General features: G+C 37.0%; 1 protein-coding gene across 4 annotated transcripts; it reads left to right on the top strand.

Moving 5' to 3' along the window:
* Nucleotides 1-246: 246 nt before the first annotated feature.
* On the top strand, nt 247-24,389 carry PCF11 (PCF11 cleavage and polyadenylation factor subunit). 4 transcript variants are annotated; one of them, XM_049889633.1, is made up of 16 exons: nt 247-759; nt 4,450-4,575; nt 6,466-6,654; nt 7,008-7,202; nt 8,142-9,256; nt 9,652-9,832; nt 9,943-10,426; nt 10,953-12,520; nt 14,833-14,932; nt 17,908-18,027; nt 18,527-18,629; nt 20,816-20,999; nt 21,528-21,683; nt 22,005-22,097; nt 22,574-22,609; nt 23,285-24,389. In XM_049889633.1, the coding sequence occupies exons 1-16, from the start codon at nt 568-570 to the stop codon at nt 23,498-23,500; spliced, it is 5,058 nt and encodes a 1,685-aa protein (XP_049745590.1). In that variant the 5' UTR covers nt 247-567; the 3' UTR covers nt 23,501-24,389. The 4 variants fall into 4 exon arrangements, with proteins under 4 accessions (XP_049745590.1, XP_049745589.1, XP_049745592.1 ...); XM_049889632.1 differs by having other exon boundaries at nt 18,524-18,629; XM_049889635.1 differs by having other exon boundaries at nt 9,943-10,033; nt 23,285-24,388.
* Nucleotides 24,390-24,780: the final 391 nt, after the last annotated feature.

The following is a 24,780-nucleotide window of genomic DNA, read 5'->3' as shown; positions in this document are numbered from 1 at the left end:
CCTGAATGGGTTGTTATGGTAACAAATGACCGAACAGTCCTGTATGAATTGGCCAATGAGAGGGGCCGTCTTTTCCACCACACTTCTAAGCAGTAGGTGTTGCGAAAGAGCCCATAAGGGCCGGGGAAGAAGGCGGTGCTCAGACGTCCTGCGGAAGGGACGGGGGCGAGGCTTGTGACGTTGCCGGGCGAACCAATCACGCCCGGCTTTATCAAAGGCCCCGCCCTTTTACCGCACATTTCCCCTCCCCTAGCTCATTTCGCACGACGCAGCGGTTGGGAACACAGACATTTTCGGAGCTGGAGCTGCCACTGCCGCCGCCATTTTGTGTCTGTGGAGAAAGCAGCTGTGGCGGCTGGAAGTGGACGGAGATCACCCGTGAGACGGCGGCGTTTCATACCCGAGGTTCCCCCTGTGTCGTCCCCCAACCCCCCTCCGCGGTCAGCATGTGGTGAAGCCGGAGCCGCGAGAGACCCGGGGAAAGGAAGAGGAGTCGAAAGGGAGGCGGGGTGTCCAGAGCGGCTTCAGCTTCAACTGCGGCGGACCTCGGAGGGGGGCCGCGGCGCAATGTCAGAGCAGACGCCGGCTGAGGCCGGTGCTGCGGGGGCCCGGGAGGACGCCTGTCGGGATTATCAATCGTCGCTCGAAGACCTGACCTTCAATAGCAAACCGCACATCAATATGCTGACCATTCTAGCCGAGGAGAACCTGCCCTTCGCCAAGGAGATCGTCTCTCTCATCGAGGCCCAAACCGCCAAGGTTTTTATACACCCCGCAGCCTCCTATTCTTCTAATACTCCCTGATTTTAGTGTCAGCCTCATCCCAGGTCTCGCTTCCATCCAAAGGGGGACAGCGTTCCTCTTCTCCAACCCTCCCCCTTCCACTCAGGCTCGGTCTTTGGCCCAGGCTTCGAGCGTGGGCCTCTCTTTGGGGGAGGGAGCGGGAAGGATAAAGGGTGGAGTCCCACTTCCGCTTACCAGCTCCCTATTTAGGCCATCGCATTGTATACCCGACACACGCACGCTTTGAATAGATCCCTTTGGGTTGGGGAGACTTAAAGGTAGTTTGTGGTTTGGGGAAGTAAGAGTTAAAACAAACCATTCTAACCTCCTGGGAGGGTGGGGAGTGGTTCTTATCTCGTTTTCCCCCAGTGCCCTTTCGGATAATTGTGTTCTGTGGGTTGGAAGGAGGTGAAGGGGGACCTGGGAGCGAGCTGCTGGTGGGTGGGAGTAAGGAATTGGCCCCGAGTGGAGCAGCCGCCTGTTAGGAGCCCAACATGGCGCCTGAAAAGCACATGATGCGAAAGGGAAGAGAGGAGAATCCATTCCCTGCCAGCCGGGCAGCTGCTCACACCCGTCAGCCCCATTTTGGGGTGGGGGCGGCTAGATTATAACTTATTCTCCTATTAGAGGGTCTAATTTGCCCAGAAATATTGGGAAATTGAGGTCGAGGGTGGGGTTTGGGTGGTGGGGAAGAGATCTTACCCAACCTGTAGGTGGAGAATGGCCCAGTGGGTAACAAGTACTTTTAGTTTTTCTGAAAAGTTCAGCCCCTCTTCCTCTTCCTTTTTCTCTTTTTCTCCCTTCCCTGATAGTGAAGGCGTGCATTTCTTCACCCCTTTATAAACGTGGTCCTCTGCCACCCTATATTTCCCTGTAGTCCTCCTCTTCTGTGGATTCATTTGTGGGAGTGATATGTCATTTAAGTAAAGTTATTGTTAAACTTAGTTATTTTTAATAGCTTCCCATTACTAAGTTCTAAGTTAATTTTAAAGCTTGTACTTACGGTGTAGTTTATCCTAGTGATTGCTATTAATCAGGATGAGCCTCCTTTTAGCAGAGTGAACCCCTTTTAAAAGGCCACTTTAACAACAACCACCAACATATTGTTTAGAGGCGGTTTCTGTCTAGTGTAAAACTGAGTGGTCTGACTCTTTAATAAATGGTTTTGAAATGTGTGACTGGTATTATAAAATTTGTGAATAAAACATATTAAATATGTATTTGTCTTTTTTATTTACCTTTGTAAGGTGTAGAATCTGTTTCCAAGACTTATTTTTATCTACGTGGTTGTGTGTTTTAAACAAAAGTCTTTAAGTGACTTGGGTTCATTCTTCTTCAGGTTCCATCCACTCTTTTGGGTAAATCTGTTCACAAGGTACACGGTTTCAGGTGGTCCTTTCTATATCTTTAGAGGACAAAAAGTGAGTTGTTTTTTTTTTTGCGCCCAGCAAGTTTATCATGCGCAGTCTGACTACTGAAATACAAGTCTTCACCTTTTCCTCTGAATGTCCGTGTGAGACGGCTATTGTTCTTTTTTAAAAGTATGAGATTTTTTAAAAAAGAAAGCATTCCTCATACTCAGCATCCTTTTAATTGATGTCACAAACATGTTGGACATGAAGACTTAAACAAATTTTGCTTTGTTGAAGGCTTTAACTTTACATTGAATTCCTTTATTTTTTGAACAAAACTGCGTTTGTTTTAAAGTAACATTGATTTTTTAAAACTAATTACCTTTTATTTTTTGGAATGATTGATATTCCGCAGAGCCTAATATTTAGCAGCTCAGGTTGTCCCTCAGAACAGTTTCCTTGCTGGTTTTTAATGGATCCAGAAGACCTTCGAGAACTGAAAACTAAGGCTGAATATAATGACCACATTAAAACTTGTATATTTGTGTTTTGCTACACAGAGTGGTGAAAATAGGTGGATATTTGCCGATAAAAGCTGAAATTTCTTGGCACACTTTTCCTGGTTATTTCTGTAAAGCCAGAGTGAGGAAAAGATGTAAACGTCACTTTGGGAAATTGATCGGGATGGGGTCGAGGGTGAGGGGAGGGATTTTCCAGCATTTGGTAGCAAACTGGCTTGGTTTTGTGTTTCTGGAGGCGAATGTTTGTGTCCTTACTCTAGCATCTCAGCATTACTAAACTTAAGGATTCACACCTAGTTTAACTCTTCCCATGAGGCAGCAGTAGCAAAAAATATTATTACATATGAGGACATCACTGTACAATAAAGAATAGCCTACTGAACGGATGATAGTTTTAAAAATCCTGTTTATCTTCATAAGTACAACAGTGACTAAAATGGTGTAAAACATGACATGGTATGGGTAAAGACACAGTAATAAAGCGTTTGACATGTTGGTACTTAATAGTTTACCCACATGCAGTGGCCTTGTGAACCCTTTTATTAGATAGTATCGTAAAAGAAGTTTTTCATACAACGTTATTCAAAGGTTTCCATAGCCAACTTTCGTTGTAAAGGTTTTCTCAGAAGCAAGAGCACTTCCACACACTTGTATGGGCAGTTGGTTTTGTGAAATAGGCATTGTGTACTCCAGAACTGTGAGCCTACCCTAGCTAAAGGTAGCTATGGGTAAGTGTTGTTTGGGTTTAAAATTCCTATACACATGGGTTGGGTAAATGGGGATAACTTAAGTTTCTTTGTTTTTGTTTTTTTAAATCATGGTTGCTCCTGTGGAGTCAGAGTTGACACTTAGTTTATATGGTGTGTCTTAATGCTCCTGAACAAGTCTGTGAACCTGCTGATGCTTTCTGGAAGCTTGCTGTGCCTTCTAAAAGCCAGTGATGGGTAGACATTGCAGTTGAACTGGGGCAACATTTTAATGCTTTGGAAAGGGCTACCTGTATCAGCATCACCACACTGGCTCTGCACAAGTGTAGAATACCTGCTTTGTGCTTGTCAGAGGAAAAATATTTCGACGGAGAGTCCATATGCTGTGAAGAAAACCTTCAGGACAAATCCTGGTTTCCAGAGTCAAGTTCAACCTGATTTACATGACTCAGCTGCTGCTCCATCCAGTTTTTCTTGTATCAGTAACAGACTTGCACCTTCCTGCATGTTCACATGCAAGTTTAAAAATGTTTTGCCATTAACTTCAAATGTGAAGTGTGTACTTAATTTCTTTGTTCATTTGGATTATAGAGAAGTCCTAATGATTTTACAGGTAACAAAAGCTTCAGAGACTTCAACATATAAAAAATGCCTATGGAAATTAGGCTTCTGCCAGAAGTTTGAAAACTTGATGGGAGTCTGGGCACACCATTTAAAGTTAATATGGGTCACAAAAAGTTTACACTTTGGTTACAGAAAGTAATTTTTTTTTCCCTCAGACCACCTCTACTTGGTCACTCTAAAACACAGACCTTTTTGCCACACGAACCTGAAATTCCATTAAGTGTTAAATGAGTGTACTAGAGATTATGGTTTTTCTTCTGGTGATTCTGAGTTTATATGCTCAGGAAAAATTTTAAGAGATGAGAATTTGAACACTTAAGTTTCATAAAGATTATTGATTCAAGAGTATTTAGTATCAACCAAAAATAGAGGTCTGTATTACAGGTTTAAAAACTCATAAAAGTAATTTTTTGGTGGCAATTCATGATACTAAACTTCTCAGTTTCTTTTTTATTACTTCAGGCTCCTTCCTCAGAGAAGCTTCCTGTTATGTACCTCATGGATTCTATCGTGAAAAACGTTGGAAGAGAGTATCTCACTGCCTTTACTAAAAATCTAGTTGCAACATTTATTTGTGTGTTTGAAAAGGTATATATGCATTTAGAAATATTTGAATTTTTTAAAAAAATGTGTTCCTGATTAAATAAATACTTGCCATTGTGTTGGGTTTTCTTGGGTGGTGAAATGTTTTATTCTTTTGGACATTTCATTATCAAGTACCATTTCAAAGAAAGTGACTGAAGTTAGAGGTTTAGATAAGATTTTTTTTAAGAGCATATTCTATGGGTTTTGTATTACACATTCAAGAATAGACAGGTCTGCTTTTAGAATTATTTGTGCTTTTTAATTTGTTTTTTCGTTTGATTGAAGATGTGTGCTAACACTAGAGTGTGGGCAAAAAGCGTTACTAAAGTTTCAGTATTTAAATTTTTGGTGTTAGGAAGTTGAATATTCCTCCGGAGGGTGGGGGCCATAACACTCCAGTGCGTCTAAACTTGTGGTTGATACCTGCAACTTACGTGATTACCTTTTTTGTTACTTTGTTCAAGTGTGTTCTGTGTGAGTGTTCAAGTTATATGTGAACGGTAAGCCAGTTAATTGCTTTAGGTTGTTTTAGAAATACTTGATATCCCTCTCCTCCCCCACCCCCGAGTGTTTAGAAGAAAGATTTGTTAGTTTTTATACTTAGAGGCTGTAAATTTCTTCTGTAACATTGTATTTGGTCGTGTGGTCAAAACAGTATTATGTTGAGGAAAGCAAGGGATTTGCTGAGGTAATTCTCCGCCTGTCAGGCTTTATCTTTCACACTGAGCAAAAGAGTATTGAGATATTTACATTTAAGGAGTCCTTTGTAGCCTAATGTAAGTACTTGGTGGTAGTTATATTTTAGGAGATGCACTTGTTGTGTCTGGAGAAATCTTACAGTTGTCAAACCTGCAGAATTGGGATTATTTTCAAAGAAATATTCAGTGTCAGATTTTACTTGTTTATTAGAACAGAAAACGCTTAGTTGCTACTTGAGTGATTTTTTTTTCCCCTCAAGTTCTTAAGAGAAGAAATATGCAGAAGAAATTTGGGAAACTTCCAAATAGCATAAAGGAACTTGTTAATAGCCTATAAACCCTGTTTTGCTCAGGCTCTATTCTGAGGAGAAGCCAACTTGGCCTTATAGAAGTGGGGAAACTTAAGCAACTTCTTGGTTTCATTTTCAGTATGTTCAAATTCATTTGAGTGTTTAGTAGAATCTCTTAACTGCACCTGTTAACACTGGAGTTCATAAAAATGATCTTGTAGTAAATAAGGAATTGAATACAGTCAAGACTTAATCTAAATTTAGTTTTTCCAAGTGCCAGTTTTCTCTGATGGCTAATTATTATTAACAGATCTTATTGTGCACATCACAAGAGTAAGTGGATGAATTATATAAAACTAAAGTTCATTAGTGGTTGAGATTTTGTGAATTTGCATAATTAAAGTGTCTTCCACACTACAAATTGTATATTCATTGGTACGGACCATACTGTATTGCAGAAGATCAGTTAGTGAGATGGTTTTAATTTTGACTTTGTGCTGCTATGTCAATAATAAAAATTTAAGCCATCAGGTAAACCATTTTCTAGTGTGTTTTGTATTTTTGTCCAGACTAAGAGAATATTAGGAATATTACACCAAGCCCTAAAATGTGTGGAAACATTTTTTATTTTTAAAAATACAAAGATTTGCCAATTGTTTGCATGAAAGCTAGGTGATAATGACTCATTTTCTAATTTACTTTTTTTTTTTTGAGAGAAATTTATTAACTTCAGATTTGCAAACAATATACCTTTAATAAATCATGAGGGTTGTATATATTTACGAATGGGTAGTACATCTCTGTATGTGAAGTTGAGCAGTAGCTTATATCTATGTAGCTTATACTTAATATGTAGAACATTCTATAGTAACTTAACAAGCCATAGAATTGTTCTGTTGTTCTAGGTGGATGAAAATACTAGAAAAAGTTTATTTAAGTTACGTTCCACATGGGATGAAATATTCCCTTTGAAGAAACTTTATGCCCTGGATGTCAGAGTCAATTCATTAGATCCTGCTTGGCCTATTAAACCTCTGCCCCCCAATGTGAATACATCTAGCATCCATGTGAATCCTAAGTTTTTAAATAAATCGGTAAGTTTTAATATGAATGGTATATAATAGTTTTAACTATCAAATTTTGACTAAAATTTCTTGCCAGGAAGCAAAAATACAGGAATACCCTGTGTTGAATAAGTTAAATTTTAAAATACATATATTTGTTTTTCTCAGATTCATAATACAGTGAAACTGTATGTTCAGCTTGTTTAGGTATTAGGTAGGATTGTTGGGGTTTTAAGTTCCAGAATGAGGATCTCTGCATGCTTTGAGTATAATTGGCCATTTATGGATAGTATTTAAGAGTTAAGCTAATCATTTTTGTTAGCCTTTAGCTTTCTTCAAAGCTGTGATATATTTTTCTTAAAAAAATTACTTTTTTCTTGTAGCCTGAGGAGCCTTCAACTCCTGGTGCAGTGGTCAGTTCCCCTAGCATCTCCACTCCTCCAATTGTTCCTGATATACAAAAGAATCTTACCCAAGAACAACTAATAAGGCAGCAGTTACTGGCAAAGCAAAAACAATTGTTAGAACTTCAGCAGAAAAAGCTGGAGCTGGAGCTAGAACAAGCTAAGGCACAACTGGTAAGTAGAAGAGATTTGGTATTTTTTTTTTTTTTCAACCTGTCTTCAAATAGGGAAGTAATTTCTGCGAGTTGTGTTAAAATATTATTGTAATTTTCAAGAGTATATTCTCTCTCCACTCATTTCTTTAGCAAATTATGGTATATTAGACTAATTTTTTTATATCCTTATTGTTCAGCTCATGAGCATAAACTGTACAATATTCTCTGTCATACTTTTTTATTAATGTGTTTTAAGAGAGCACCTTAGTTTTGTATAACAGCTATATCATGTGGACTTAATATTTCAGTCCCAAGATGGTATGTTGTGATGCATGTTTTTGCATAGTTCTTAATGTTTTAGGAGCTTGTGCTTCATGAGCAGAAATCAGGCTTTTAGAAGAATACAGAAGAAAAGCCATCACAAAATTAAAGAGGCCAGGAAGATTATGTATTTCCATACATGGGTGATATTATATACTAAGTTATTTTACTTAGCACCTGAGCTTTTTTGGGAGTAAGAACGCACAGGAAGGTACACTTCATTGTCAGTGCCACCTTGCGGGGGATCTAAATTTTATGACTGAGAATTTAACTGAATGACTGACTTTTGTGCAGCTGGAATATAGTGACTTAGCAATATTTTAGGAGCAGTCTGGCTCAAAGTCCTAAGTAATTAGGAAGAGGGAGGCTTCTTTTTTAAATTGTGTCTAAGAATAGTAAGTACTGGTTAGAAATAATGGGCCATGTAAATACACATACTTTATCTTCTTTTCATCATAATCTCCACTTGTAAACTAGAAATAGACAATATAAATAGTCTTGAGTAAATGGGTTTATTAAATAAATATTAAATATTTAAATAAATATTTATTAAATTGAAATATTCTTGATTTCAATTTCTCGACAAATAATTTGTGTTTTTTACAGTATTAACGTGAATATCCATTTTTTGTTTCAGGCTGTTTCTCTTAGTGTTCAGCAGGAGACATCCAGCTTAGGTCCTGGATCAGCAGCATCCAAATTGCATGTTCCACAGATTCCTCCTATGGCAGTTAAAGCTCCCCATCAGGTTCCTGTGCAGTCTGAGAAAAGCCGTCCATGTCCACCCTTACAAATGCAGGATCTGAAAGGAACTAATCGGGATCCCCGTCTTAATAGGATGAGCCAACATTCCTCTCATGGAAAAGATCAGAGTCACAGGAAAGAATTCCTAATGAACACATTGAATCAATCTGATATTAAGACAAGTAAAACTGTACTCTCTGAAAAATTAAATTCATCTAAGCAAGAAAAAAGTAAATCAGGTGAAAAAATAACCAAGAAAGAACTTGATCAATTAGATTCTAAATCCAAATCTAAATCTAAATCACCATCACCTTTGAAAAACAAGTTATCCCATACAAAAGACTTGAAAAATCAAGAATCTGAAAGTGCGAGGGTGTCTGATATGAGCAAAAGAGATCCGAGATTGAAAAAACATCTTCAGGATAAGACTGATGGCAAAGATGATGATGTAAAAGAGAAGAGGAAGGCTACAGAAAAAAAGGATAAAGATGAGCATATGAAATCTGAACATAGACTGGTTGGGAGTAGAAGTAAAATCATAAATGGCATTGTACAAAAACAGGATACAATGACTGAAGAATCAGAAAAACAGGGGACAAAACCAGGAAGATCAAGTACTAGAAAGCGATCAAGATCGCGATCACCCAAGTCTCGGTCACCAATTATACATTCCCCAAAGAGAAGAGATAGGCGGTCACCCAAACGAAGGCAAAGGAGTATGTCTCCAACTTCTACGCCCAAAGCTGGAAAGATTCGCCAATCAGGAGTTAAGCAGTCACATATGGAAGAGTTTACAGCACCTTCTAGGGAAGAAAGAAATGCTAAGAGAAGTACCAAACAGGATGTTAGAGATCCAAGGCGAATAAAAAAGACTGAAGAGGACCGACCGCAAGAAACTGCAAATCAGCATTCTACAAAGTCAGGCTCTGAACCAAAGGAGAATGTAGAAAACTGGCAAAGTTCTAAGTCTACCAAAAGATGGAAATCTGGTTGGGAAGAAAATAAAAGGTATGCTGTTAACATTTATAATCAAGTACAATAATATATTTGAAAAGAAAAGTATTTAAAAGTTGGATAATGTTTTTTTTTATGATTAGTACTTTATTTTTACGTTTAATTTTTACATCCCTGGGTTAGATACTGAACTCCTGTTTTACAGATAAGGAAACTGAAGTTTAGAAAGGGTAACAAAACTACTTACAGCTGTACATCCAGGACATTCAAGAGTCAGATTTCGTATCTGATTTTCCTGACTTCAGATCTTGTGTCTTAATCATTTAATTACCTTTCATGGTTACATGTATCTATTTTAATCAGATCCTTTGAAAAGCTTTCCTATATATGGTTCTGAGTATTTTTTTAAAAACGTTTTGAAGTTTAACATATTGCTTTTATGGTTTCAGCTTACAACAGGGTGATGAACATAGTAAGTCTCCTCACCTAAGGCATAGGGAAAGCTGGTCAAGCACTAAAGGAATCTTGTCACCTCGAGCCCCAAAGCAGCAGCATCGATTAAGTGTAGATGCCAATCTTCAGATTCCTAAAGAGTTAACTCTTGCGAGCAAAAGAGAATTACTTCAAAAGGTAGTTACTATGATTAATTCCATGTAATCATTATCTGATTTTGTCCCATTTTTTTAATAAGTACTTTTTATATTTAAAATATTTAATTTTCTTTTATCACCCCTGTGCAGACGAGTGAACGCTTAGCATCCGGTGAAATTACACAGGATGAGTTCCTTGTTGTTGTTCATCAAATTCGACAACTATTTCAGTATCAAGAAGGTAAACATAGATGCAATGTACGGGATAGTCCTACAGAAGAAAATAAAGGTGGATTAAAAAAGAAACCTCTCTTATCTGATGCTGAATTAACCTACTATGAACATAAAGCAAAACTGAAAAGGACACAGGTTCAGCATTCATTTCCAAGACTTGATCTCTTAGATCCTGATATTTTTGACTACCCTTTGACTGATGCCTTGTTGTCTGGAATAGAATGTGAGCCATCCAAAAGTAAACATGCAAGTAGGAATAGTGGAGCACAGTTTGACAGAAAAGAACAATTTAGTGAAAGAGCAAGACGTCTTTCTCCTATATCTGGGAGTCGTACTTATGCTGAGAATCTTTCACCCCATGAGGGCCGGAGAAGACATGACGAGCAAGTCTCTGCTAAAGGTAGAAAAAGTTAAATTAGATTATGCCTATTGAATCACACAGCAGTGAAGGGAAATGGACAAGCTAAGTGGGGATGGATTTTTCTGACTGTTCAGACTTTGTTTTGTTTTGTTTTTCTCTCTGAGGAAAGGGAAGGGAACGGAGCTAATATTTATGCGGCCAGCTGTGGGTCAGGAACTTTATTAGGCTGTTTATGTATGTAATCTGGTTTAATTCTCACAGCATCCCAATGAGGTATCTATTATCCCCATTTTACAGATAGGAAGCAAGACCAGAGAGGTTAAATAGCTTGCTCAAAGTTAATATTTAATAAGTTGATAGGATGGGGATTTTTACCCAGGTGTGTCTGACTGTAGAGGCCATTCTTTTATCTGCTGCTTGCTGCTATGTCTTTTCCTTACTCTCTAATAAAATGAGATAGTTATGTTTAATTTTTAATAAACATTTACATAAATACAGGAAAAAATTGAAGATAATTTGATACAAATTCAGATTTAGGGAAAATAATTTTTTTTCTTTTTATAAGGTGTGCGAGAAGAGCAGAGATCTCCGTTCAACGATCGTTTTCCACTTAAACGACCTAGGTACGAAGATTCAGATAAACCATTTGTAGATAGCCCAGCATCAAGATTTGCTGGCCTTGATACAAATCAGCGACTTACGGCTTTAGCTGAAGACAGACCGTTATTTGATGGACCTGGTAGGCCATCGGTGACGAGAGATGGCCCACCCAAGATGATTTTTGAAGGACCTAATAAATTAAGCCCTAGAATTGATGGACCTCCTACCCCAGGTTCTCTTCGGTTTGATGGGTCATCAGGACAAATTGGGGGAGGCGGTCCTTTGAGATTTGAAGGACCACAAGGTCAGCTAGGAGGTGGGTGTCCTTTGAGATTTGATGGTCCTCCAGGACCGGTAGGGACGCCTCTGCGGTTCGAAGGGCCAATTGGTCAAGCAGGAGGAGGTGGTTTTCGGTTTGAAGGTTCCCCTGGTCTGAGGTTTGAGGGTGCTGCAGGTGGTTTGCGATTTGAAGGACCAGGGGGCCAGCCTGTGGGTGGTCTTAGATTTGAGGGACATCGTGGTCAACCTGTGGGTGGTCTAAGGTTTGAGGGACCACATGGGCAGCCTGTAGGTAGTCTTAGATTTGATAATCCCCGAGGTCAGCCTGTAGGTGGACTTAGATTTGAGGGGGGTCATGGTCCATCAGGGACTGCAATTAGGTTTGATGGACCTCATGGTCAGCCAGGAGGTGGGATCAGATTTGAGGGCCCTTTGTTACAGCAGGGAGTTGGAATGAGGTTTGAGGGTCCCCATGGTCAGTCAGTAGGTGGTCTGAGATTTGAAGGCCAACATAATCAGCTTGGTGGGAACCTTAGGTTTGAGGGTCCACATGGTCAGCCAGGGGTTGGGATAAGGTTTGAAGGACCTTTAGTCCAACAAGGAGGTGGAATGAGGTTCGAGGGTCCTTCTGTACCAGGAGGTGGCCTGAGAATTGAGGGGCCTTTGGGTCAAGGTGGTCCAAGATTTGAAGGTTGTCATGCTTTAAGGTTTGATGGACAGCCAGGTCAGCCATCACTTTTGCCAAGATTTGATGGGTTACATGGACAGCCAGGACCTAGATTTGAAAGGACTCCTGGTCAGCCAGGCCCACAGAGATTTGATGGACCACCTGGACAGCAGGTTCAACCAAGATTTGATGGTGTACCTCAAAGATTTGATGGCCCACAGCACCAGCAAGCATCAAGGTTTGATATTCCTCTTGGTCTTCAAGGCACACGATTTGACAATCATCCTTCACAGAGACTTGAATCAGTATCATTCAATCAGACTGGTCCATATAATGATCCACCTGGCACTACTTTTAGCGCCCCATCCCAAGGACTACAGTTCCAAAGACATGAACAAATATTTGATTCACCTCAAGGACCAAATTTTAATGGACCACATGGCCCTGGAAACCAGAGTTTCTCAAATCCCCTTAACAGAGGTTCTGGACACTTTTTCGAGGAGAAGAATCCTCAGAATTCTCAATTTGGAAACTTTGGCAATTTACCTGCTCCATTAACAGTAGGAAATATTCAGGCATCTCAACAGGTAAGTTTGTTGTTCTAAAACTATGTTGTATTTCAATGTTTTGAGGGTTTGAGGAGGATTTTCGGGAGATTATTGTATAGATTGGAAAGACATTTTTAATCTACTCAAAAACTCATTGTAAGGGAAGTGGGATTTACAGCGTAAACCCAAAGCTGGTCTTAGTTTTTCTAGGATCCGGGGAAATCAGTTTCTCTCTGTCCCCATCCCTCGCTTTTTGTTTAGGCTTTGAAATACTAAAGGATTATATAGTTGTGATAGTGTTTCATTAACTTCTGCGCCATTGTAGAACTGTTGAGCCTCTGATAAACTTTAGAGTAATCACAGAGCTCATTTTTCAGACTCTATTCTTTGACCAAGAACTTTTTTAACCTGAGTTAAGCGAGTAACAAATTGCCAATACTTCCACTGTCTATAATTCTTTTTCTTCCTCTCTTCCTACTTTCATAACTTTTGCAGTCATTCCAGACAAAAACAGTTGTTTGATATTAATGTCAACACTGGAAACTTGCCGCTTGCCTCCCAGATATACTCAAATTAACCTAAACATCCAGTCACCTTTTGGTATTCTTTCACACTTGTTACACATACATCTGCATATTGAAATTTTCTTAAATCAGTGTGTTTACAGATGTTGATTAAGTGGTATTTGAATGCCTGCTTTTGTCTGCTGAAATTCTCCTGGGCTTAATTTAATTTTTTTCCAGGTACTGACCCTTTCTTTATAGGGCAAATTCATTTGATAATAGTAAGGTTGTGTGGAAGAAAGGGGCCTAGGAGTTGCTAACTGAGAGGTCAGCAGGTGGAACCCACTAGCCCCTCTTACGGAGAAAAATGTGGCAGTCTGGTTCCATGAAGATTTACAGCCTTGGAAACCAAACATTTTAAAAGCATGTTATAAACATTATTGGTAGAAAGCAGCCTTCTGTTCATATGCAATAATTTGGAAAAACAATTGTCCCGCCTATTGTTTTCTAGGAAATAATGAAACTTATTGACAGATACTCTGGAATGGAACTTGACTTATTCACTTTCATTCCTACATGGACTCGCGGAGGGGTTTGTTATGCATACAGGCCACAAAATTCACATGGATAGTAACAAGGCTTATAAATGGATATTTATGTATATAGTAGCAACTGTGGAAGCCCTGCTTTCTCTGGATTACAAATATGCTATTTCTATGCCAGTATATAAGGAGCCCTGATGGCACAATGGTTAAGTGCTCGGCTACTAACTGAAAGGTTGGTGGTTTGAACCCACCCAGCAGCTCTGTGGGAGAAAGACCTGGGAGTCTGCTTCCTTAGAGGACGGCCGAGAAAACCCCGTGGGGCTGTTCTGCTGTGTCATGTGGAGTGGCTTGGAATGGAAATCAGCTTGAAGCACTCACCAACAACACATCACTTGTTTCTTGACTTTTATTCATTTTTTAATAGTTTTTATTGTGCTTTAAGTGAAAGTTTACAAATCAAGTCTGACTCTTGCATAAAAACATACATACACCTTACTACATACTCCCAATTACTCTCCCCCCAGTGAGACAGCCCACTCCCTCCTTCCAGTCTCTCTTTTCATGACCATTTTGCCAGCTTCTAATCCCCTGTACCCTCCCATCTCCCCTCCAGACAGGAGATGTCAACATAGTTTCAAGCGTCCACCTGATGCAAGTAGCTCACTCCTCATCAGCATCTCTCTCCAACCCATTGTCCATTGACTCTTATTTTTAACATTCCCTTGACATCTTATACAGTCTACCTCGTACCCCAGTTCTAACTTTTTCCAAAGACCATGGCCAAGCAGGGTAATCACCTGGAATTTAGCTTGCTAATTAAAGCAGGCTTTTGACACCTGGAAAGGAGTCAGGTGTTTATGCCTTAGCTTTGCTCTTAACTATCCCCTTGATTGTGCATAGGTCACATTTCTGGATGTCACTTCCATTTGTGAAATAAGGGAAAGCCACCAGCAAAGTAAAGTGACTTTGTAAGGTTACACAGCCAGTTGATGGCTACCTTATGTTTGCATTGATACCTTAAACTTTTCATACCCATTCTCGGTTCCTTGTAACTTTCTCAAACAGGTAAGGGTAAAGTATTGCTGTCTCTGTTTTAGAAGGCCTAGAAGTGTAGTGAACCAATTAAGTTCACTTTCTTTATTAACATAGAACCTAGGCCTTATGACATCTGTGAATATACTTATTTGACTACCAAAAACCAAACCAAACCTGTTGCCGTAGAGTTGATTCTGACTTATTTGACTAGAATGTTAATATTACTTAAAGTATGGAAATGTTTTTAAAACCAAGATTTTTCTTAAAGGTACTTGCTGGTGTTGCTCAGCCGGTAGCATTTGGCCAAGGACAACAGTTTTTACCAGTTCATCCACAGAACCCTGGAGCATTTGTTCAGAATCCTTCAGGTATGTATTTTATGAACTTTGTGATTTTCAAAAGATAAATAATTACTGCTCCATTGAGTAGCTAACTTTGTCAGTTTTAGAAAATGACAGTTTTGAGGGGATATGTTCACTTAAGAGAATTTTAATCTGGTTGAAATGTTCTTTCTCTGAGTGTGTTTACATTGTTGACATGTGTTCACATTGACCCTGTCTACAACCAGAGATGGTTAGCCAGAACTTGTAGATCATAAAAGGGAAGGATACCTATTGGGTAGAAGCTGGAGATGGAGAGGGCATGACATTTGTGTTGAGGTAAAATGAACTAAATGACGAAACTAAAAAAACTCAGTTATTTAATACTGTGAGTTTGTGTGTTTGTCTGTGTCTGTGTTATAAGCCAGTAAATGCTTATTAAGTCAATACTGCAGACACTGTACACAGCTGATTAAAAGAGACGTAGAACAGAACTTTTCTGATTTCCCAGCCAGGTCCCCTGATAAGCATCTTTGTTGCTGTGGGGTTGGGTATAACTAGTAATTGGATACAAGGGCTTTAAAAATGAATTTAAGTTTTAATATGTGGTAAATGGGAGGTATGTAAATTATGGTGATTTCTAAAATAACTGCGAATTAATGTATTAAGAACTAGCCTGACCAAATAGTAGTTGCATTTGTTTTAGATTTTAATCATCAAAAAGCTGTTTTTAGAAACGATCTAGTGGAGTGCTGAATTACTTGGTTTACAAATGTAGGAAGTTTTCTAAGGCTTTGAAGTAACAAGGGATGTCCTAGCCAACCTCTCTATTATGCATTTGTTTTTAAATTGTATCATCTCAAGAAATTCATTCAATTAGTTTAAAAGCTTTTTGTGTTTAATTCCTAGATGGACAATTATGATTAATACTTTTTTGATATTTGTTGTTACTAAATGAAAGGGAAGGAGAGAATTTGAGATCTTTATAAAGTCAGAGACCAGAGTTAGGATCTCCACTCTGCAATTTATAGATGGGCAGGGTATGAGCAAGTATCCTTCTTGGGGTTCAGCTTCTTCCTGTGCTAATAGGATATGATAGTGTCAGTATTTGCCTGGGACTTTATAACATACTGTATTTTCCTTTAGAACCCAGTTTTTCTTGTTGGTAATTCATTGTATTTATGTTGAGTGGCATGAGATAGTGTTTAAATGTTTAAAAACTACACATTTGCTTTTAGCTTTTACAATCTTGGGTTGCACGTGTGTATATACAGGGCGTAGCAGTATTACAGAAGAAATCACTTCTAACTCCCCTGAACACAGCATGTGCTATATTCAGCTTCTTTCAAGGTTCCTTCTCTAATTTGAATGCAAAACACCTCTTTCTTAGTAGTAAATATACCCATACTCATTTATTTGTTCAAACATATATTGATCATTTGCTGTATGCTAGGCATTGTGCTAAGGTGAATTTAATAAGGTTTATGGACTCAAATATACCAGTGATCATGATGGCACAGGACCAGGCAGTGTGTCATTCTGTTTTATGCATGATGTCACCAGGAGTCAGAGCCGAGTTGATGGCAACTACCACCACCACTAGCACCCTTCAGAGAGCTTTGTCGTGTAGCAGGATCTATTAATCTGTATGTTTAACAAATACTGTATATAGTGCTAAATACTTCAGCGCCTTACAAATATTAATTCATATAATCCTCATAACAACCTTATGTAGGAACTACAGTTATCACCCTTTTAGAGATAAAAGAAACTGAGACACAGATAAATAACTTGATCATGTCACACAGCTAGAAAGTGGCATTTCCGGCTGAGTCTCTTGACCACTAAACTTGACTGCCCACAGACACGAAAATAGTGAATTATGCCTCTTACACGTATGAATAGCTAATTCTAATGAAATTTAGATGTTAAACTAGTATGTGAAATGCTGTTGTACTTAATTATTGAAGTTAATCATTCACGTATGCATTCATTCGGAAGACTAATAATCTGTGTGCTAAGTACACAGAGTATTCACTGGTTAAGAACAGAGATTTTGTGTATTGTAGATGTAAATTGAATTTCTGCACACAGGAATTAAGAGAAATTTTTAGCGATTTAGAACTTTTTTCTGGAGGTGTAGTAAGATGCATAATGCCGGTTCACTGAAATATTGTTTTTATAGTTGGGGGTTAAAGAAGCACAATTATTAGACATAATAAAAACCCAATGCCGTCGAGTCGCTTCCAACTCATAGCGACCCTATAGGACAGAGTAGAACTGCCCCATAGAGTTTCCAAGGAGTGCCTGGTGGATTTGAACTGCCAACCGTTGGTTAGCAGCCTAATGGTGCTTAGCAAAATGTGGAATTGGGTTGATTTATGACCAGTGAGTTTAAGGAGAAAATTGTTTTCCTTGCTTCATTATTTAAGTTATTGAAGCTTTAGTAAGCCTGACACCTGTTCAGCAATAGCCCGAGCTGTTTTGGCAGGGCAGTAATTCAGCAAAGGCCACAGGGGCAAGTGCACTCTAAGCCATGTGGCTTGTCTCCCTGCATCAGTTCCCCTGGATAGTCAGGTCAGGAGTGGGGGGATTAAGGTACTCCCACTTAGTTTTTTTTTCCTTTCCCCTAGAATTCTGTGCTAAGAGGTGGTATTCTACCTGTACAAAATTAACCTTTTCTAATGTGGTTAGAAGATGAGGAGTAGAAAATTAGAAAGGTAGAAAATTAGGCATAAGAGTTGGTGCTGCACTGAGTAGGAGAAGGGAGCATGAGGCTTTCTGCTGTCTGTATTGTTTTTCTGTGGCATGGATTTAATTAGGTAAAAGTGGGAAACTTAAGTGGTGGTGATTTGCTGACCTAAATGAAAAAAGTACATTTTAGGAGATTTTGAGAAAAGTAAACTCATCTGTATTTTGTCAGATTTATTGTTGATAGGACATCTTGAGGAAGAGTTTGAAAAATGCTTAGTGTAATTTGTATCTTTAAGTTCTTTCATTTTAAGAGTGTTATTTCTTTAAAGGAGCACTTCCTAAGGCATATCCTGATAATCATCTCAGTCAGGTGGATGTAAATGAGTTGTTCTCAAAACTGCTAAAAACAGGAATTCTCAAATTGTCCCAGCCTGATTCAGCGACAGCACGTAAGTATGGTTTGATACTTAATCTGCACAAAGTTTCATTAAGTTATAAAGATGTATTTGTAAAGATGTAAGTTACGATAAAGGTTTTTACTTAAATAATTGATTCTTAGGTGTTTTTTTTATTTTTGAAAATAAAATATAATTGGTTCATAATGAAATTCTTCTAAGTTTTCTAAGATTGAACTATTACCTTTATAGTAGATATTTGTTTCAATTGCCAGTATTCCTGTAAATGTCATGTGCAGAGTTTTTACTAGTTATTCTACATTAGCTCAGCTTTTTAAAATAAATATTGGTGAAATAAAATTTCATGAAGATTGACTTTTAAGATACCAGACCTAACATCACTTAGCAAACAGAGTTGTATTAAGTTCCCTGGCCATTAAACTTAAGATCAGAAGCACTGAGTAGATAAGGTGGGTTTCTCTATATGCTTGTAACACTGTAGTGTTTGCCTATAAAAAATACATATTTGTATGTTTCTTCTCATTTGAAGAAGTAAATGAAGTTGCTCCTCAGCCTCCCCCTGAAGAGGAGGAGGATCAAAATGAAGATCAAGACGTCCCAGATCTAACAAACTTTACAATTGAAGAGTTAAAACAGTATGTAATCTTTTTGTTAAGATAAAAGGATGATGGTTTTATTTTAATAGCAATAGAAATTGTTAGTGCTCTTTCATTTTACCCTTATTGTTTTAAAATTTAGGAAGCCTGTTTTTAAGCCCTCATTTAAAATATGCCTACTGTACAAGTTTTTAGGCCGAAAGACCACTTCAAAATTTCTATTTTTTAATCTGTGTTGGATCCACAGCAAATATAGGGAGTTTAAATACTAGGTATTGATACTTACATCTTCCTTTTTATCTTCATTTTCTCTTAATCATCCTTAATTTTTCTTTATTGGTATTCTTAGATTTTTGAAGTTAAGGAAATGAGATTTTTATAGTTCAATATTAAAAAAAAGTTTTAAAATGATTTTCTTTTTACCAGTAATGCGTGTTCATTGTATAAAATTAGAAAACATAAATAAAAGTAAGAAGATAAAAATTACCTATAACTCCCACCCACTTTGGGGATAAAACTCCATTGACATTTGGTACATACCTTTTAGTAATTTTCTGTTATCTATATTGCTTATGAGGCCCTGGTGGCGCAGTGGTTAAAAAGAAGCTTGACTGCTAACCAAAAGGCCAGCAGTTCAATTCCACCAGCTGCTCCTTAGAATCCGCATGGGGCAGTTCTAATCTGTCCATAGGTTCACTATGAGTCGGAATTGACTCATTGGCAACAGGTTTTTTTTTTTTTTTTAATATTGCTTATATAAAAGACATCTAAAAGTGCTTTCCAGTACATGAATTCATTATATCCATATGATTATCTCATAAAAATAGAATAGCAATTGTGTCTGATCTTTTTAAAATCAGTATTTTTTTCTAAGTAATACTTTGCACATAAAGTTTTATAATAAAGATTTGTAATAAGAGATGGTATCATTCCCTTCTCTTGCTGTGACTCTTCATCTAGCATTGTCTCTTGGAGGCAGCTGTTTTTTAACACTTTTAATTATTTTTTTCTACATTTGCCTCTGTATTTCTTATACATATTTTTCTGTTTTATTTAGATAAACACCCTTGACTTCCTGATACTGAAAGTGAAGACTGTTAGCTCTTACTCTCCTACCAACTCCCCCATATCGTTATAAAACTAGTTTTCATTAAGTCGTTATTCAGTATTTATATTATTATTAAAAATATTTGTCCTTGGGCGGTACAAATGGTTAACACTTTTGGGTGCTAACTAAAAGGTTCAAGGTTCGAGTCCACCCAGAAATGCCTTAGAAGAAGCCTGGTGGCGTACTTCTGAACAATCAGCCATTGAAAACACTATGAAGCACAGTTCTCTGGCACACATGGGGTTCCCATAAGTTGGAATTGAATTGATGGCAACTGTTTTGGTTTTATAAATGGTTATTTTGTTCGCTGGTGTGCAAAGTACTAGTGTACTATGCTTTCCTGTATACTAAACCCAGAAACCAAACCCTTTGCCATCGAGTTGATTCCAACTCATAGTGACCTTATACGATAGGGTAGAGCTGCCCCATAGGGTTTCCAAGGAGCAGCTGCTGGATTCAAACTGCTGACCTTTTGGTTATCAGCTAAACTTTTAACCACTGTGCCACCAGGGCTCCTGTATACTGTTTCAGATTTTTTCTTGTAGTTAGTAATTGTCTTTTTTGTTCACTTGATCTGTATACCTGATTGTTCCCAAATACTGAGTCCAAAATTTAAAAAACTGATTATTACCCTCAGTTTTCCACTGGTCTTGCTAATTTTTCTTTTTCGTTATCCTATTACCATGTTCTGTTCCTCTTTCACTGTTCTTTAGGTCTTAGTGAGGCAGCTGAGTTATTCAGAACTCAAGATCTTAGAGAGGTGGGATCTAACTGTTCTGTTTTGTCTCACTTGACATTGCCGCTAAGCTAAGACTAAACCAGCTGTTACCTTATTAGCTGGCAGGTGATCATTCTATTTTTAGCTACAAGGAAATAAGTAACTGGGCCAGTCCTACTGATAAGAGGGTAGGTTTCCATATTTCAAAATCACCTGATTTCTTTTCCCCTAAAATTAAGAAGAGTTGATGACACACTATTAGAGAATAACATTTATCTTTGAGTATTAACTGTTTAAGCCAGGGCTTCACCATTATTAAAATATGGAAACTTTTTTTTTTTAAAGGCCTTTAAGCTATGTTATTAAAACTAAAGAGTATTTCTTTGTGTTTCAAAATAGACGTTATGATAGTGTTATAAATCGACTGTACACTGGTATTCAGTGTTACTCTTGTGGAATGAGGTTTACAACATCACAGACAGATGTTTATGCAGATCACTTGGACTGGCATTATCGACAAAATAGAACTGAGAAAGACGTTAGCAGAAAAGTCACTCACAGACGTTGGTACTATAGTTTAACAGTAAGTAATTCATATGCCTCCGAAATATCTTTTAGGCTTTGATAATATCATTTTAAAAGTATATTAATTTAAGTAATTGTTAAGAGATAACATGAATTTTCTGAATAAAATTTGACCCCTGGAATATAAAAAGTTCTTAAAGGAATTTTCTAGAGTATTTGCTTTTTGTTAGGACTAAAGTAGGCCACAAATTTCTTTTAACTATAAAATTCCAAGGTTCTGTGATTGAATTTTTTTGTGTGTGAAAAACTGTACATGAAATTTACCTTGTTTAAATTAGTAGTTGTAATTCTAGAGGTAATGGACAATTAATTAACATCAAGATGTTAATTGTTCATTACTTGTTACGATGCTATTAGTTACGAGGCTCAAAGATAAGGTAAAATTTCCAGTAATGAATATTAAAGCATATTCTAGAAGGTACCTTACCTTTAGATAGCATTATATACACAATATTGTAGTGAAGATATGCAGTAAAAGTTTAAAATCAAATGGAAATATTCTTTTTTTAAATCAACTTCTGTTAAGGACTGGATAGAATTTGAGGAAATAGCAGATCTTGAAGAACGTGCAAAGAGCCAGTTTTTTGAAAAGGTGCATGAGGAGGTCGTGCTCAAAACTCAGGAGGCTGCTAAAGAAAAGGAGTTCCAAAGTGTACCTGCTGGACCGGCTGGAGCAGTTGAAGTAAGAGAATGTTTAAATTATAAATATATCACTTTATTTACATTCCTTTTTAAATGATTTTATAATTTCTTGTAAGGTTTACTCTGATTTTATTCATGATCTGGCTTTGAGTTTCATAACCACTGTAGTTACACAAGAGTATCAGTGACCAACACCAGTGAAATATTAACTATTTTTGCCTGGAAGATTGCAGAGTCCTTATTTTGTGTCAGAAAACTCTTAAATTCCTTTATCCACTAAACAAAATGTTCATATAATTTTACTTAATGGGATTAAATATGTTCAATTACATAAATTTTGTTTTATATGATTCTATTGTAGAGTTGTGAAATCTGTCAAGAACAATTTGAACAGTACTGGGATGAAGAGGAGGAGGAATGGCATTTAAAAAATGCTATTAGAGTAGATGGAAAGGTAATTTTATTTTATTAGGAAGTGTTAACATTAGCATTCTTTTATAGGGGTAGTTCACCACTTTGAAACAAAAAGGTTTATAATTTTGTTGGTTTTTGGTTTTAATAAAAAAAGGTATTTCCAAAGTACTGGAATTGAGAGTCAGATGTTTGAGTTGGAAGGGATCTTGGTGTAATTATCAGGGTTTATACTCATTTTATAGAAGTTACATAATTAGATAATAACAGACCCAGGTCTTGGTCTTCTGAATGTAGTTAGTATTCCTTCTGTTTAACCACACTGTTTTGATTCTGAATTTACGTTTCATCATCAAAATGGTTACTGTCTTGAAAACATTTCATTTTAGCCTGGATACTTAAATGTACAAAGCAAATTTAAAGAGAAATCAGTATATAAGGATGAAAAATATTTTTTTCTCTTTTTGCAGTCCAAAAGATTTTTGTAAATACCTATTTACTTTTTTCTTTTTGCTTCAGATCTATCATCCATCATGTTACGAAGATTATCAAAACGTAAGTTTATTTTTGGTTACTGTGCCCTTGTTTACACTAATAAATATTACTTTTCAGTTGTTTTTTGAGTCAGCAATATTATTTTAATGCATTCAGTCTTTGTGTTTTCATGTAGCATTTAGGCTCATTAAATATTGGTGCTAGATTGTTAGGATCTGATATTTATCTTTTACATCTTAAGTCATTGAGATATAAATGGAACACATTGACTCTCAATGAATATTTGTTTCATGAGTTTAAGAGACAATTTAGAAGATATATTTAGCTCATTAAGAGACTAGACTTTACTGGTTGCTTTGATGGTTGGTGGGGATATAAAAAATATAAAAAATCCTGAGTATTTGAAATGATGACAGTCACAAAAGCCATGGGATGTACGTAGGGATCACCGTGGATGTGGTGGTAAAATAGAGTGTCTTATCAGCTTCCTTTGGCCTCATTATTTGTTACTGTTTTTCTTCGATGAGCTCATTGCTGAGTTTTTATTACATGTTCAGTATACATTTTATTAGTTGCCTTTATGGCTTTGTTTGTGGGGAAGTGGGCCACGCATTTAACTTGCAGTAGGTGTATGTATGTTCTTTGCCTCCAAACAAGGTTCTTTTAAAACTAGATGTCATTTAATGTGATAATTTTGAACTTTCTTGAGTACTGATAGGTCTTTTTATTTTGTAGACATCTTCATTTGATTGTACACCATCTCCCAGCAAGACACCAGTTGAAAACCCCTTGAACATTATGTTGAACATTGTCAAAAACGAATTGCAGGAACCTTGTGAAAGTCCCAAAGTTAAAGAAGAACAAATTGATACCCCACCAGCATGTACAGAAGAAAGCATAGCCACACCCACTGAAATTAAAACAGAAAATGATACAGTCGAGTCAGTTTAAATAAAATGAGAAAGGTATGTTCTTCTTTTTTACAAAAGCTGCTGTTGGATCTACAAGGTGAAGAATTTTTTATGTATATATAGACCTATATCTATATAAATTGCCTAGCTGAGGCAGGGCCTTCAGCTATCATTTGGTTAATAAATACATTTTAGTATTTGCATTTCCTACTGCCTGCACAGTTTCAGGTGCTTGTTGTGTGAAAGTTCTGTAGATGTGTGCAAATTTAACAAAATGAAATTGTATGTGTAAAAAATGTACGATTTTCACTTGTGAAACTGTAAATTATAAATAAAAAAATATTTTTGCTATCCATGGAGTGTAATATTTATGCACACCATCAAATAAAGACAGTGTTTCTGTACTTTTTATTGGGTGAAAATGGAATTAAACAGCAATCTCAACATAAGATTTTTTTTCTAGTAGCTTTCCATGATTAAAAAAAGCAAATCTGAAATTAGTTTTATCCTTCAAAAGGGGGTTGTGAGAGAGCACTGTAGACCTTTCTCAAATAGAAGTGAGTTTTAAAAAAAATTTCAAACTAAATAGGGCATATTTGCATATATATATATATATATATACATCTACCTATGAAGAATCATCCACGTGTCCAATTTGAAAAGTTAGCTAATGAAGCAACTTTTATTCTTGAACATGGACACTGATGCCATCAAACAATTAACAAATATATTTAAGTACTAAAGGTGATTTATTTTTTTTAATGACATTTTTTCAAATTGTCAAACAGTTCAGTGCAGATGAACACATTTCTTTTAAGTTACAGGAGCATTTGTAAGAATGTTCATTTGAAACATGGTTAACCTTTTTTCCTTTGTTTGGTTTTAACTGAGTTAGATGGATACCTTGAGATGTTAATATTCATACATGTAATAAATAGAATGATGAAGAAACTTCCAGTTTGTATCTCTTTATTTCTTGTATGGCTTTAGAATGTGACTTTTCTTTTTCTTATGTCTTTCTTTCATCTCTTCATTCTTTAAAACATGAACTTGGCACCTGCAATGAACCAAGCACTCTTTTGAGATAAAAGATTAATCTCTCCTGTGATCTGTTGCAGGAGATAGGCATATAAAACAATGAAATTCATAGTTTATTGAGCACTTACTATGTGGTAGGCACTGCCAGACTTTTTACATATACTTTCCCTGGTACTTAGAACTAATCATACATAGTAGTTGGTATTCCCATTTAACATGAAGAGATTGAGTCACCCAGTTTAAAGTGGTAAAAGAATTTGAGGAATCAACTCCATGGCACTG

This window comes from Elephas maximus, chromosome 7 (genome assembly GCF_024166365.1).
Source record: "Elephas maximus indicus isolate mEleMax1 chromosome 7, mEleMax1 primary haplotype, whole genome shotgun sequence".
Lineage (NCBI taxonomy): Eukaryota > Metazoa > Chordata > Mammalia > Proboscidea > Elephantidae > Elephas > Elephas maximus.
This window is presented reverse-complemented; position numbering and strand designations above follow the sequence as displayed.

What these genes read in the sequence shown, in the direction of transcription:
- PCF11 (XM_049889632.1), top strand. Translation starts at nt 568, where the DNA reads ATGTCAGAGCAGACGCCGGCTGAGGCCGGTGCTGCGGGGGCCCGGGAG. An exon ending in CTAAGTTTTTAAATAAATCG is followed by an intron (nt 6,655 to 7,007) that starts GTAAGTTTTAAT and finishes TTTTTCTTGTAG; the next exon opens with CCTGAGGAGCCTTCAACTCC. An exon ending in ACAATTGAAGAGTTAAAACA is followed by an intron (nt 18,630 to 20,815) that starts GTATGTAATCTT and finishes GTTTCAAAATAG; the next exon opens with ACGTTATGATAGTGTTATAA.